Source organism: Thermobia domestica, chromosome 1, assembly GCF_964235325.1.
Source record: "Thermobia domestica chromosome 1, izTheDome1.hap1.1, whole genome shotgun sequence".
In the NCBI taxonomy this organism is placed as follows: domain Eukaryota; kingdom Metazoa; phylum Arthropoda; class Insecta; order Zygentoma; family Lepismatidae; genus Thermobia; species Thermobia domestica.
The window spans coordinates 254960567-254977807 of record NC_137454.1 but is presented as its reverse complement, the minus strand read 5'-3'; the positions used below and the strand labels follow the sequence as shown (position 1 = coordinate 254977807).

General features: G+C 36.4%; 1 protein-coding gene across 1 annotated transcript; it reads right to left on the bottom strand.

Annotated features, from left to right (window-relative positions):
* Positions 1 to 6288: 6288 nt before the first annotated feature.
* Positions 6289 to 10018, bottom strand: LOC145679416 (uncharacterized). The gene is made up of 2 exons (XM_081750001.1): positions 8629 to 10018; positions 6289 to 6308 (listed from the first exon to the last, which is right to left on the bottom strand). The coding sequence occupies exons 1-2, from the start codon at positions 10016 to 10018 to the stop codon at positions 6289 to 6291; spliced, it is 1410 nt and encodes a 469-aa protein (XP_081606127.1).
* Positions 10019 to 17241: the final 7223 nt, after the last annotated feature.

Here is a 17241-nt window from a genome sequence, read left to right as displayed (position 1 = left end):
GGTTTGTAATAAGCTTGTGTGGGATTTTTAATATACCTATTGCGGAGATCTCACGATATACATCTATTTCTATAATAGTAGAATCCATTTTTTACATATAGTGGTTACAGTTACTTTCCTAAAAGCGAATGGATTAAAACCAAATTTCATCATTCATCATCAGTGGTCAGTTCAGTTGTATTACAAATATCGAATCGGATCCGTCATAGGGTATCAAAATGGAGTCCGCTTGAAAATTTTAAAACTTCACAACTCCCTTAATTTTGGGTCATATGATAAAAAAATAAAGTGATTTCTAATTTTGATTTTTTTTAAAAAAACTTGGATAGTTGTTAAAAAAGTTATTGAGTATTTTCATTTTCGAGAGGCCGCCACTTTGAGTTGCCTCATATTGTTGTAAATTTGGTACATTCTTGTATATGTGTTCAGTATCACCAAAAACTGTTAAAATTGATTGATTTTTAAACAACACTACACCCGTTGAAAACGTTTAATAGACCTACTTTTTGTTGTTCTTAATAGTATGTATAAATATAAAAATATGTCTGTCAGAACAAAATTCAAAACAATATTTAGAAATATTTTCCGGTATTAGATTGTAATTATATTTATCTTTTCTGCTTATCTTCGCGACCCCCATAAAACTGTCTCGCAACCCCCAAGTTGAGAAACCCTGTCTTATATTACTTGTATTGTAAAAAGAAACTGAATGAAACATAAATAGCTACGTATATTTTTATGCATATTCACAAACTGTGTGACTATACCATGCAAGATTTTTAAAAGGTAATATGAAAGTTCAGCAAATATGAAAGTCAACATTTTTGTTGAAATCGATTAGTTATTCAGTCGGGCGTTTTAAACTGGGGTGGGGACTGAGATGGCTCACTGGTAGAGCCTTCATCTCTCATGCGTGGTGTCCTTTGTTCGATCCCAGTTCGCACCAAATGTGCTTCGTGGTCAAACACCGCGTGCGCAGGTTTTCTCGGGATTCTCCCGTTTCCTCTTACTTTATTCATAGCCTACTACCATTTCATTAATTCTCATAATCACCATATCCTTTACATAACACGGCATAATTCTGGGACCTAAAAGTCCAAGATTTCATTTTGTTTAAACTGTGGATTTTGTTGAATTTTCGAGAAGTTGTAGAATCAGGCCGTATTAAGGGAGGAGCGGTCGGCGATCAAGGGGCCTCAAAGACTTTTTTAAAAATTACTAAAAAAAAAAAAACATTTCACTATAAAATTTTAAAACATGACATGAATTATAGTTTTTTTTTCAAAATGTTGAGAAAGTGCTCCATCATAAAGACAACGTAAAAAAGATTTTTTCCATGATGAGCCCCCTAAATTATTCGTAATTATAATATACTAATAAAGAATTCAATTAAAATATTTTAATTTGTTTCAAAGTTGCTTCCTTACAAAAAAAAAAAAAAGGCTACTCTGTTGTGTCTGTACTGTAAGTCGATGACATATACTGAAGCGAGCGGCTGTATGCTTGTTGGGGAAGAGATATTGTAAATTTAAAAATAAATCTTAAGTGTTTGTTCAGAATATTCTTCCTAAAGCCATAGTTAATAGATTCGATTTTGTTTCTCAAAATCTTAAAATTATTATTATTTATTATTATTATTATTTGAATGGGGCCTCATGTATTTTCCCGCTCCAGGATCCACAATAGTCTTAATCTAAGCCTATGTAGAATAGATTCAAGTTTTTTTCTTTATCCTCCATTATCAGTACCTAAAAATAGTAGCCTATTTATTGCATAATTGAGATCTCAACCTGTCCAAACTAAGGTCTGACATATAAAAACCACAAGGAAACACTTTTTTTTTTTAAATCTAGTTGAAATTGCGCTACAAATGAAAGAATTTTATTCTTTATCCAGCTATGTTATAATACAAGGTTATTATTTATGTTTTCAGTTTTACGTCCTTCGTTTCTTCTTTAGGCTAAAGGCATAGACAAAACTAGAGGGGCGGCTTGCCTAGAACATCGTTTTACCATAGGTAAATTTCTTTCAATTCTCAGCAATAAGAGGTCCCCTAGTAAAATATCCTAGTTACAACATTAGTTAAGGAATACGATAAGAAGTGATTGATTGGGATGAAATACGTGATGAAACAACAATACATAATTCTGTCTTGAGCGGGACTCCAACCTGTGAGTAGCCTACTGCCTCACACACTCGACTAGGCTAACCGAAGTGTTCTTTTTCAAACACGAATGTGATGAAAATGAATAAATAGATTTACAAATTAATATTTGTTTAATCGTTTTAAACTGTTATCAGTAACTAATTACATGTAGAAAATATTATGGGTGAAAGTGAGCGATATCCTCTTACCTAAAAAGGAAGTTTTGTTTGCTTGTTTCTTGAGCGTTCTTCAACAGGTGTATGAAACCTCGTTCATGTTTTTGTACGTCACTTTTTTGTTTGACATTTTCTCCCTTGTGAAGATTTTCTTACGCAGACTTTTTCAGTGCCTTCAGCGGAGAAATCCGGTATCTCTTTAGGAACATTTGATTGTCGTTTCGCATCTTTCAATTTACAATCAGAAGAACAAGATCCTGAGATTAATATTCGGACCCAAGAGGAACGGGAATGGGGAATGGCGGAAACTTCATAACGAGGAACTACATAAGTTATATGGTTTACCCAACATTGTTAGAGTCGTCAAGTGTAGGAGGCTTAGGTGGGTACTTCATGTAGCTAGAATGGAAGAAAGTAGAAACCCTTTCAAAGTCTTGACTGGAAGACCAATCGGAAAATGTCCATTAGGAAGACGCAGATGGGAAGACAATATTAAGATGGATCTCGCAGAGATTGGAATACAAAGTAGAAACTGGATGCAGTTAGCTAAGGATAGAAGTCAGCGGAGAGCTTTGGTGAACGCGGCATTGAACCTCCGGGTTCCATAGGCCATAGAGATAGTTAGTTAGTAAAAATGTGTGCAACTTGAATAGCAAAATCGGAAAGAACATTTATGAATACAAGAGAGAAAACTAGTTTGATCAACAGTCCTACATTTTATCAAGTGGCCCAAGTTTAAAGTAGACAACCGTGTCCGTGGTTTTTCTCATGACACTTTAGTTTCCTCCAACTTTCTTATTCCGCCAATTCTTCCATCATCATTCACTTGCTTTAATCATCGTTTCCTTTAGTCTAAAGCGCATAATCGTGGAATATAAACCAGAAAGATTTCATTTCATTTCATCTTATCAAATGGGTGTAGACGAAATAAAATTGATTCCCGCTCCTTGTCGAGTATCCTGACGAATTTTTCTAATATATTTTCTCAGCTTCTCAGGCGGTTGAGATGCTACTCTTAATGTATAGGCTCTGACTGATTTCCTCGCAATATTTCACTGTTACTTATTTCCAATGTTTTTACAAGTTTATTTCTAACAATGCAACAATTTGTAACAATGTCATTAAAAATTGTCATGTTTAGATAAGACTTAATTAGGATTGGATTAGAAATTAAATTTTTGGGCTTCGGGTATCTATGGCCAACAGCCCGTCAGCCGTCAGTATGAGGGATTACGTACCTCGGCGATCACACTAACCGGAAAACTGGGAAGGGGGGGAGAGAAATGAATAAGGAAAGAAGGAAGTGGGCTGGGGCTATCTGGTTGAATGAGGAAACCCAGGAAAACCTCATTCAGTATGACTAGCCTGAAAATATTTTACGCTTTTTCGACCTAGTGTCTCCACCGAGAATCAAACCCGGGACCGCTCGCACTAAAGGCGAGAGCAACTCTTACGTGGCTAAGCGGTTAGCATACGCACCTGTGGCGTGGGAAACCCGGGTTCGATTCCCAGCGGAAGCTCATGTGGTTCGGATCCCACGTTAAGGTGTAGGACCACGTCTTATATAGCCTCGCTGCTGAAAGTGACGCTAAACTGAAATCAAATTAAATCAACCAAAGGCGAGAGCGTTAGCGACTACGCTACGCGGGACAGTATGGGCCTTATGCAGAGTCGTTCTGACAAGTGATTAGTGCAATACTAAAGAGCTCGACTAACATAGGTTTCCTGCAGTAGTTAAACCTTTAGTATGACGCTAATCATAAGTCAAAACGACTCTGCATAAGGCGGTATAAGTCTTAATATTACATTGATAGTAAACTTACTTGGTACTCGCAAATATGAGCAATAAATTTCTGGCTTGGGTGGTTAGATTATCACCAGCAAAGACTCTATTTTTACAATTTTCTTCAAGATCAATATTTGGTTTGGTATTAGCCATGTCGTGTAAGCTTAACATGCAACTATCGTCATATGTTTTATAAAAAAAAAAAAGAATGCAATATTAAAGAATAAAGAACTTACTTACCTGCCTATTATACCTTGATTGATTATTCTTGCTTGGAGAGAGCATCTCACAATATTTACGTTTTCTTCCACTCATTCTTAAATAACTAGTTAACCCACCGTGACGCTAACTAAACTTAGCGTAATAAACGATAACAAACAGACTAAACTATTCTTAATAAACTTTTTGCTTTAAGTACTCGAAACATGTATAGACTCGCTTGAAAATCGAAATTGCTTGGACGTAGTGGTGTAAACTACAACACGTGATATCAATATATTGACACTTTCAACGAAACCACGCATACACGCAAATATGCTGCCTAATATTACCTAACGCAAATAAGAAAGAATAAAAGATTGCATGAAACTAAAATGCGCAGATCAACAACGTACACAGGGCATCTGAAAAGTATGGGACTAATAATTTTCATTACACCAGTAATACCTGTCTTGTTATGCCTCTATTCTGTGAAATTATTTCGATTACCTGTCTGAAGACCGCTGGATAGAACGATATAGTCCATTTGAAATTAGGACCCCTCGCACCAGAGATGAGCGCTGTACCACAGAGCCACCACAGTATGTAACGCGTTTTTTTTTTATTGCTGCAAATTTTATTTTTATTCTCATGTTTATATGAATTCCTTTAAACAAATAATTTTATTCAGTTCTTTTCTTTTTGTATAAATAATTAAATATTTTTATTGTTTTGATAAATTCCGAACATATAGTCCATATAAATTGAATCATGCAGAAGAGATTCGAGGATGCTACTAGACAGCAGGATGACTGGTGACGAACCCTGCGTGTACAATAAAACTTCGTTTTGTGGCTATCGCAGCATTGCATTTAAAGCAGACGTTTTTCTGGAATTAGTTGTTAGTGATACGATTGCTAACTTGAAAATGCCCTTACGTTCTCACTCGTGTCGTTATTTCTTAGAATATTATCTCGAACATTTGATTTGAATTATTATCCACTTTATTCTTCTAAGAACTTTCACATGTGAAACAGAAGAAACTCTTTTTCATGAAATAATATTTTCTGCCACGAAATGATCCACGATTTGCAGTGCAAAATAAGATATTAAAAACCTAATTTGTCTGATATTCATCTAGTACTATTTATTATTATTATTATTATTATTATTATTATTATTATTATTATTATTATTATTATTATTATTATTATTATTATTGGATTTGAATATTTCTGAAGAAATCGAGTTTATTCGTATTCTGGCACTGATTTAGGACAAGAATAATTAGGAAAAGGGTAAACTTAAGTCCAAAGTCCATAGAAGATACCTGAAAGCTTGTTCATAAACGATATGTCCCTGTTCTTTCACGTGTGCAGCCACTTCCAATCTGTAGTCGACGACAAAGAGAAGTTCTTTGAATCGTCGTCACTCGCGAACTTCAAATACACGAAGCATCCTGGATCCCGAAAAAAGAGGTGGTCGATGTCAGTTCTTTTAGATCCTGTTTCACCTGCATCTTCCGACAGTAGGGGAGACCAGGTATGATTGATGCTTTTTCATTTGTCGGCTATAACTGGTGAGGTAAATTTTCTAGAGAAGGAAAAGAAGTATTAGCAAACTCGTCATACTTTCTCCTACTAATTAAAACAATGTGGAATATTATCTGTAGTATATTATGGGAGCTAGACGTGTGAAAATAACATTAAGTGATATGTGTCAACTAGCCCCGAGTTTGGGTTGGTTGACACACTGTATGGGGTAAGTGGACACACTCATATATTGAAATATTTTGTATCTATTTCTTTCATACTCAGTGTATTTCCAAATTATACATTCTAGTTAATAAATACGAAAATGACTAATACTACTATTATCTTAAACATTTGAATACAATTAATGCAAATGAAGTGTTAGGTCTACTGTAGGCAACTGAAAACTTGTATATGCAGGCTAACGTTCACAATTTTTTAAAAAGGAAATCAGTCCTTCTTTTTCCTACCTAACAAGAACAATCAAAAGTACTATCAAAATTGCACATTAATTCTTCCTACAACTAAGAGAACTATAGATTGGAATAGGCCTATAATTGACCTTTGGTTACCCTTTTCACAACAGAACAAAACAGAACAATATGTAAAATATTTTTATCTAACGTAGACCTAATAGCTATTTCACAACAAAGTAGGCCTAGCTACACCAAATCACAAAACGTTGCATACATTATTTTTCACTCAGACATATCGTCCATTGAATCACAATTATGGCACAATTAGAATTTGCTAGTGTCAATACATGCCTCTTGAGCCCAGTACTTGCACCGTGAGCATTGGATTCATGATTCGTTTGGTTTATTATTGGTAAAGATAATGACATGTTGCTGCAATCTGTACTTCTTGTAGTAGCCTATTATAGACCTAATGACGTAAATTAAAGAAAAGTTATTGCTTGAATATGTTTACTTCTCCCCTTCACTTCCCATTTTACTTTCCTCTTATTCATTGAGTATTTGTAAAAAAAAAAAAAAAAAAAAAAAAAAAAAAAAACAGTAGGTCTCTGCCTGCCTATCTATATTACAATAGAAAAACTATTTCACCGTTCCTGGCTCCATCTTTTACCTTAAAAAATCATACTCTTTCGCTTGGCATTCCACATACTTTGCACCATACTCTTCCGCAAACTCTTCTGCTGCTTTAGGAATACAAGAAACATTGTCCTTCGTCTCAAGGCTCAAAAGTGCAAGACAAATATGCAGCAAACACCCCCTCGAAGTTCCTCATCATTACGTGCTTAGCCAATGAAATAAAATGGAGAAAATAATTAATACTCTTTTAGACAAGAAAGGAGACCTGCTAAATCGGAAGCGTTTGGGAAGGAGTGAGTTGAGAGAGAGGGTAGGAAAGTGCTGGTTGACGTGAAGTGAAATGAAATTTCGATCAATAAATATAGGCCTACAGTACCAAATTGAAAGAAGGAAATGCCAAACTTCTGAAAATGAAACAATATTCCCGTAAGACTTAGCAAAATACATTCAAAGTATCTTTCATCACAAGACAGAATTGCTTGACACACGTGTCAATCTACCCCAAGCCTATTGTCTCGACCAGCCCCATCGTGCCATGTCAGCTTATTTGCTTCCGCAAACAATGACTATGAGTGATGGACTGTATCACACAAACGCTGGTTCGTTCTGTAATAGTTCGATTTAATAATATTGTTAATATTTCTTACAATTCCCGAGTTAAAATAAAATGCACATTGAACACTACGATGATGCAGCTATAGGCTACGCGCTCACTCACACACTGCTGCTATACACAGTTTCAACAAGCACCTACCCTTTCTTCTTCTTCTTCTACAGCTAACAAGTTAAATTGAACAAACATTTTAAACAAAACTAAACAATTTAAATAAACAAGTTAGGACTAAACATAGCCCCCACCCTTGAACGATCTAGTTCAAGATACACACAAAAGATGAATTAGTGATATTTGAAAGAACTGTAAAAATTGAAACAATATGTAAATGGAAAAGTTCTGTTACTGTAAGTGGACCTGTGTGCTTGTTTCCTTGCGGCACACGACAATTATTAATAATGCGCTTATAATATGCAATAGTTCGCTCAAGTTTCACCAACGATGAACAATTGTCAATAATGGAGGTATCAACATGAACATACATAGAAACTATATGTTTTCTTTCCTCTTGGTTGACTAACCTTGAATCCACTGTATCTTCATTACACTCTGGGAGAATGGGGTTTTTGAGCCACTCTGGGCCTGAGAACCATAAGTGATGTACAAGTAAGGCAGAAGGTAATAAACTTCGAGAACCGCAGTCTGCTGGATTATTCTTTGAATCCACTTTGAGCCACTTCACTGATGGCAAAAGAGTTTGAATCTTTGCTACACGATTCGCGACAAACACTTTCCATCTGCTTGAATCCGAATTCAGCCACGATAACACAACAGTAGAGTCAGAATAGGCAATTACATCATGCACTTCCAAACGTAATGAATTTAATATGAGATTCATCATTTTGTGTGTATCTTGAACTAGATCGTTCAAGGGTGGGGGCTATGTTTAGTCCTAACTTGTTTATTTAAATTGTTTAGTTTTGTTTAAAATGTTTGTTCAATTTAACTTGTTAGCTGTAGAAGAAGAAGAAGAAAGGGTAGGTGCTTGTTGAAACTGTGTATAGCAGCAGTGTGTGAGTGAGCGCGTAGCCTATAGCTGCATCATCGTAGTGTTCAATGTGCATTTTATTTTAACTCGGGAATTGTAAGAAATATTAACAACACCTTTTGCCCGAGCAACATTACTGGAACTCAGTCCCGAAACATGTACATACACAGGCTGTTTTTGTAAACCAAGCCGTTGTGAGCAGTTTTCTGACACAAAGCTTTTTTCACTGGCTGAATCTAACAAGGCTCTCACAGGTTGTAAATTACCATATGAATCCTTCACCATCACTACTGCAGTTTGTAATAACACTGCAGGTTGCACATTAGTTTCACTTGAAAAATGAGTCCCCACTGAAACACCTGAGTTCTGTTTATTTGGAAAATGAAGTAAAGTATGATGACGTTTGCCACACTTACGACACGATGCTGATTTACAACTGGGCAGTTTATGATTAGATTGTAAACAATTAAAGCACAATGCTTTGTTTTTCACTAAAGAATTACGTTCGTCAACTGACAGCGAAAGAAAGTCATCACATTTATGCAAAGGATGATTTTTGCTTTTGCACTGGCAACACGAAAATTGAGCTGAAGCATGATGCGCTATTGTTGATTTTTTAATACTCTTGTTTGACTCACTAGGTGGGGTTGATTTTGCATTGGAAGTGCTACTTGCTAATGCACGACACCTATGATCTATGAATTTCACCAATTGGTCGAATGTTGGTAGTTCACTGTCTGACAATGAAAGTTCCCACTGTCTTTTTGTTTCACTGTCTAGCTTCTCTGTTATATGAAATATAAGCAAAGGATCCCATTCGTTTACCTTTATGTCCAACACTGATAACGATCGCACACACTCAACACTTGTATCCAACAACCGACGCAACGCGCCAGCTGATTCTTGCTGCACTTGACCTTGACTTACAAACCGCCGCAAGATAGACGTGACTAATTCTCGTTTATTTTGATACCTTAAATTTAACAGGTCCCAAGCTTCTTTATAGTTATCGTCAGTTATTTGTATAGATTGAATAAGTGTTGCTGCTTCACCTTGCAGACTAGTTTTTAAGTACTGAAGTTTTTGTGCACCCGTCAATTTTTCATTATTATGCACTGCTGCGATAAACAAATCACGAAACGAAAGCCAATCATTTAAGTTCCCGCTAAAGCATGGCAACTGCAATTTTGGAAGTCGAATTTCTGTTGTGTTTTTTTGACTATTCACTTCACTAGAAGAAGCGTGAGATAATTTACCCTGCACTTCCACTAATTTCACGTTAAGCTTTGTAAGTCTATCTTCAATAGCAGCAAGCTCTTCTTCTTGCACCAAATAAATTTCTTCTTCGGCACACAAGTTACTGGCTAGAAACAAAAGCTCATTTGTTTCACGTGACAGTTCACTCACTTTGTTTTTGTAGACCTGAACTACACTAATATCTTCCTGTTCTGTGATATTGTTTATGCAGTTTTCAGCGCGAGTGACCTTGCCTTTTAAAACACGCTTTCGGGAATTGTAAGCTTCCATTGTCGCCCACACAATTTTTTTTCTTTCTTGTTAACACACAAGTCCTAGCACGTAGGTCACATAAAACACATAAACACGTATTAACATCTGGGTAGGAGGACCAAATCTTTATGATGGACTGTATCACACAAACGCTGGTTCGTTCTGTAATAGTTCGATTTAATAATATTGTTAATATTTCTTACAATTCCCGAGTTAAAATAAAATGCACATTGAACACTACGATGATGCAGCTATAGGCTACGCGCTCACTCACACACTGCTGCTATACACAGTTTCAACAAGCACCTACCCTTTCTTCTTCTTCTTCTACAGCTAACAAGTTAAATTGAACAAACATTTTAAACAAAACTAAACAATTTAAATAAACAAGTTAGGACTAAACAATGAGTCATACACTGTTTACACCATTGCCTATTGTATGCGAAATAGTGATCTTTGAAATCCAGTTTTCTTTACTAATAAATTACTACCTCAAATCACATAAAAACTAGAATTATAAAAATTTACTTGCTCCCTCTAAAATATACTCTCTTTTTTTTCTTCTTCTTAACTCTTGAAATGCTCTCTTATATCCATGAAATACAACAGCAACTGCGTCTTACATAGCCACTCCCATGACATGAATATCGGGGGTACCAACTGCTGAACGTGGATTTAATTTGCAGTGTGTCAACCTACATCTGTGTCAACCAGCCCCGGTCTACCCTATTTCCTCCTTGCCGATTATCGGTGACCTAAAAGAATGGGTGCGATGTCCTTGGGGAAACCACAGTATGTTGTTTCGAAGAGTTAAAACTGATTAATTAAACAACCTTGTGGGATTAAAATATTATTAAGGTACTATCGTTTTCTAATACTTAGATATGTTGAGGGAAAAAACACTACAAACATATTCAGAATACACGTGCCTGAAGTTGGCCCCCCACCTCTCCAAAATTACATCAAACATTGCACATCGTTAGTGCACGTTAGTGCACTCAGAACAAACGTTAGTACTATCAGCGTTTACGAGATATTGAAGATTTTTGGTGGGGGGCCAACTTCATATGAAGTTAGCCCCCCACCCATCTTTATGCAGACACATTTTCACAAAATTTAGCACATCGTTAGTGCATCGTTAGTGCACTTAAACACATTAAGCACTACCGTTAGTGCTACCATATTTTGGGATTTATTCAAGATTTTTGGTGGGGGCAAACTTCAGAAATATCAAATTCTATACAAATAGAGGTAGAAACATAGAGTTAACGGCAATCGTTAGTGCATCGTTAGTGCACCTAAAAGCACTAAGCACTAACGTTAGTGCTACCATATTTTGGGATTTATTCAAGATTTTTGGTGGGGGGCCAACATCAGAAATGTCAAATTCTATACAAATAGAGGTAGAAACACGAGGGTAACGGCAATCGTTAGTGCACTTACGTGCTAAGCACTAACGTTAGTGCTACCATATTTTGGGATTTATTGAAGATTTTTGGTGGGGGGCCAACTTCAGAAATATCAAATTCTACACAAATAGAGGTAGAAACATAGAGTTAGCGGCAATCGTTAGTGCATCGTTAGTGCACCTAAACGCACTAAGCACTAACAATAGTGCTATCATATTTTGGAATTTATTCAAGATTTTTGATGAGGGGGGCCAACTTCAGAAATGTCAAATTCTATACAAATAGGTAGAAACATAGAGTTAACGCCAATCGTTAGTGCATCGTTAGTGCACTTAAACGTACTGAGCACTATCGTTAGTGCTACCATATTTTGGAATTTATTCTAGATTTTCGGTGGGGTGGGCAACTTCAGTAAAATCAAATTCTATACTAATAGGAATAGGAACATAGGGTTAAGGGCAATCGTTAGTGCATCGTTAGTGCACTTACACGTACTAAGCACTATCGTTAGTGCTACCATATTTTGGGATTTATTCAAAATTTTTGGTGGGGGGCCAACTTCAGAAATATAAAATTCTATACAAATAGAGGTAGAAACATAGAGTTAGCGGCAATCGTTAGTGCACTTAAACGCACTAAGCACTAACGTTAGTGCTACCATATTTTGGGATTTATTCAAGATTTTTGGTGGAGGGCCAACTTCAGAAATATCAAATTCTATACAAATAGAGGTAGAAACATAGATTTAACGTCAACCGTTAGTGCATCGTTAGTGCACCTAAATGCACTAAGCACTAACGTTAGTGCTACCTTATTTTGGGAGTTATTCAAGTTTTTTTGTTCGGGGGCAACTTCAGAAATATCAAATTCTATTCAAATAAAGGTAGAAACATAGAGTTAACGGCAATCGTTAATGCATCGTTAGTGCTCTTAAAAGCACTAAGCACTAACGTTAATGCTACCACATTTTGGTATTTATTCAAGATTTTTGGTTAGGAGTCAACCTCAGAAATATCAAATTCCATACAATTGATGTATAAATATGGGGTTAACGGCAATCGTTAGTGCATTGTTAGTGCACTTAAACACACTAAGCACTAACGTTAGTGCTACCATATTTTGGGATTTATTGAAGATCTTTGGTGGGGGCCAACTTCAGAAATATCAAATTTTATACAAATAGAGGTAGAAACATGGGGTTAACGGCAATCGTTAGAGCGTGATTAGTGCACTTAAACGCACTAAGCACTAACGTTAGTGCTACCATATTTTGGGATTTATTCAAAATTTTTGGTTGGGGGCCAACTTCACAAATATCAAGTTCCATACAAAGTTCCATTGTCAGGAAGCAGTAATGAATGCACTAATTACTTTGTTAGTGCTTGAAGTGGGCGCAAATTCACGCTGATCACCAGAGATATTTTACTTGTAACACCTACACTAATTAAGCACTAACGTTAGGGGTTGGTGCACGAAGAAGCATTAACGATGCACTGAGAATTGTACTAGAAGTGATCATTAGTGCTTTTTAATTTGGCAGAAATTTGACAGTGAAAACTCCCCTTAAATTTCTTACGTGAGTTTCCTGAGATGTAACTGGTCATAACTACACTAATAGTGAAGCACTAGCGAAACTGAAAGTATTTTTTAGAACCACTAATGGTGCACTAACGTACGGCTTTAATTTTTCGTTATTGGTTGAAGTGGGGGCGCCAAGTTCATGAAGGCTTCCAAAGGTTTTTTTACTTGTAGGACCTACATTAATGAAGAACTAACGTTAGGTATTAGTGCGCTATGAAGCACTAACGATTTCAGTAAAAGAGGTCATTAGTGCTTTTGATTTTGGCGGAAATTTGACGCAATGAAAAATTCCCCATGAATTTCTTATGGGATTTTTGTGGCATATAATTGGCCATATCTACATCAATAGTTAAGCATTAACGGAACTATGGGTGTTTTGCAGAAGCGCTAATGATACATTAACGAATGGACTTATTTTTCATTTGTGCTTGAAGTGGGAACCAAGTTCACGCTGGCCCGCAAAGGTTTTTTTACTTGTAGCACCTACACTAATGAAGCACTAAACTTAGGTGATAGTGCACTAGGAAGCACTAATGTTACAAGTAAAGAAAACTTTCGAAATTAGCGTGAACATATCCCCCACTACAAGCACTAACGAAAAAATTAGTTTTATTCGTTAGTGCATTGTTAGTTCTCTTAGAAGATACAAGTAGTTTCGTTAGTGTTTCACCATTAGTGTGGATATGGCCAATTATAAGTTACAAAACCCCCATAAGAAACACACGGGGAATTATTCATTGTATCAAATTCCCATTGCATTCAAAAGCACTAATTACCTCTGTTAGTGCAATTGTTAGTGCATCGTAAGTGCTTCTTAGAGCACAAACACCTAACGTTAGTGCTTCATTAGTGTAGGTGTTACAAGTAAAAAAAAACTTTGGGGAAGTCAGCGTGAATTTCGCACCCACACTTTAAGCACAAACGGAAAAAATAGTGCCATTCGTTACTGCTTCTATAAAGCACTAACAATTTCATTAGTGCCTCACTATTAGTGTAGTTATGACCAATTACATATCACGAGACTCACAAGAAATTTATGGCAATTTTTTTATTGAATCAAATTTATTGAATCAATCCAAAATCACAAATGATCTCTTCTAGAGCAATCGTTAGTGCATTGTTAGTGCTTCTTAGTGCATCTACACCTAAGGTTAGTGCTACATTAAAGTACCTATAGTATAGGTGCTACAATTAAAGTACCTTTTGAGGCCAGAGTGAACTTAGCGCCCCCACTTCAAGCACTGACTAAAAACTTAGTGCCTTTCGTTAGTGCATTGTTAGTGCTTCTAGAAAACACTAACAGTTTAGTTAGTACTTCACTATTAGTTTAGTTATGGACAATTAAATGTCACGAAACTACCATAAGAAATTTATTGGGAATTTTTAATTGCATCAAATTTCTGCCAAATTCAAAAGCACTAATGATATCTTCCAGTGCAATGGTTAGTGGTTCTTAGTGCACCAACCCCTAACCTTAGTATTTCATTAGTGTAGGTGCTACAAGTACACTATCTTTGGAGGGCACGAGAACTTGCCCCAACTTCAAGCACTAACAAAAAATTAATGCCATTCGTTAGTGCTTCTAGAAAGCACTAAAGGTTTGTATGGACTTTGATATTTCTGAAGTTGGCCCCCCAACAAAAATCTTGAATAAATCCCAAAATATGGTAATGCTAACGTGAGTACTTAATGTGTTTAAGTGCACTAACGATGCAATAACGATTGTCGTTAACTGCATGTTTCTACGTCAATTTGTATAGAATTTGATATTTCTGAAGTTGTCCACCCCACCGAAAATCTTGAATAAATCCCAAAATATGGTAGCAGTATCGTTAGTGCTTAGTGCGCTTAAATGCACTAACGAAGCACTAACGATTGCAGTTAACCCCATATTTCTGCATCAATTTGTATGGAATATGAATTTTCTAACGTTGACATCTAACAAAAAACCTTGAATAAATGCCAAAATACGGTAGAACTGACATTACTGCTTACTGCGTTTAAGTGCACTAACGATGCACTAACGATTGCCGTTAACCCTATGTTTCTATCTCTATTTGTATAGAATTTGATATTACTGAAGTTGCCCACCCCACCGAAAATCTAGAATAAATTCCAAAATATGGTAGCACTAACGATAGTGTTTAGTACGTTTAAGTGCACCAATGATGCACTAACGGTTGTCGTTAACCCCATGTTTCTACCTCTATTTGTATAGAATTTGATATTTCTGAAGTTGGACCCCCAACTAAAATCTTGAATAAATCCCAAAATATGGTAGCACTAACGTTAGTGCTTAGTGCGTTTAAGTGCACTAACGATGCACTAACGTTTGCCGTTAACTCTATTTTTCTACCTCTATTTGTATAGAATTTGATATTTCTGAAGTTGGTCCCCCCACCAAAAATCTCGAATAAATCCCAAAATATGGTAGCATTAACGTTAGTGCTTAGCGCGTTTAGGTGCACTAACGATGCACTAACGATTGCTGTTAGCTCTATGTTTCTACCTCTATTTGTATAGAATTTGATATTTCTAAAGTTTGCCCCCCCCACCAAAAATCTTGAATAAATCCCAAAATATGGTAGCACTAACGTTAGTGCTTAGTAAATTTAAGTGTACTAACGATTGCCGTTAACCTCGTGTTTCTACCTCTATTTGTATAGAATTTGACATTTCTGATGTTGCCCCCCAAAAAATCTTGAATAAATCCCAAAATATGGTAGCACCAATGTTAGTGCTTAGTGCGTTTAGGTGCACTAACGATTGCTGTTAGCTCTGTTTCTACCTCTATTTGTATAGAATTTGATATTTCTGAAGTTGGCCCCCCACCAAAAATCTTCAATAAATCCCAAAATATGGTTGCACTAACGTTAGTGCTTAGTGCTTTTAAGTGCACTAACGATGCACTAACGATTGCCGTTAAGTCTATGTTTCTACCTCTATTTGTACAGAATTTGATATTTCTGAAGTTGGCCCCCACCTAAAATCTTGAATAAATCCCAAAATATGGTAGCACTAACGGTAGTGCTTAGTGTTTTTAAGTGCACTAACGATGCACTAACGATGTGGTAAGTTTTGTGAAAATCTGTCTGCATAAAGATGGGTGGGGGGCTAACTTCATATGAATTTGCCTCCCCCACCAAAAATCTTCAATATCTCGTAACCGCTGATAGCACTAACATTAGTTCTAAGTGCACTTACGTGAACTAACGATACACTAACGATGTGCAATGTTTGATGTAATTTGGAAGAGGTGGAGGGGAGCAACTTCAGGCACGTTCAGAATACAGTTCAAGGACTTTGTAACAAAAACTACTGCAATTAAAAATATTTTTTCTTGTAATAACCCCAAAAGAAGCAAACTTGATGAAAAAAAAACAGTGTTTCGTAACAAAGGAGAGGGGTTCGGACTTGTGTTACGAAGTGTGACAAGGGGGAGGGAGGGGATAAAAATTGGTCAGAAATAGCGTTACGTAATATGTGAATGGCCCCTGAGGTACTCATTAAGAGTGTAATTCAAACAGATACAAAAATTATGAAATAGTGAAAAATTAACTATTTTCGTTTATCATTTATTTATTTATTTCTAAAATAGAGACACTATAATATTTTCGTGATACATTGTAAGCAAGTATGCATCTCCACGTGACTGTAACTAGCCTACATTGCAGAGCTGTCTCTGCTTTGAATAAAAGAGCGTAAGCACAATGTCTGGCCGCGCATGTCATGTGATGAAGGAAATCGGCATGCGTGCTACGTTATTTTTTGCTTCACATTTACTTCATTTCTTTGTGGATTTCACGGAGAATAGTGTTGTATTTTATTAAGTGAAAATGAAAGGAAATCCTTAAGTTTTACGTTCCACGGTTATGCTGGCTAGGCTAAAGGAGACGGTGCTGATGAGAAAAGAATGAAATGGTGGAATGAAGAAAGTGACAGGAAACGATAGAGCCCCGAGAAAACCGACGCTCACGTTGTTTGTCCACCACAAAGTTCACTTGCAGCGAGCTGGGATCGAAGTAAGGACCCATGCACCAGAGGTGAATGCTCTATCACTGAGCCACCGCGGCCTCTATTTTATCAAGTGAGGGGAATACAGAGAAAGACTTTGCCTGGCAATTTGTTCTTAATACTAAAGTTGGATATTTCATATATACATATTACTGGCATCTATTAACTTAAACCTGTCACATATGAAGGATCATGTCCCTCGGCGAGCACACTGTCTGGAGAAGGGGGAAGGAAGGA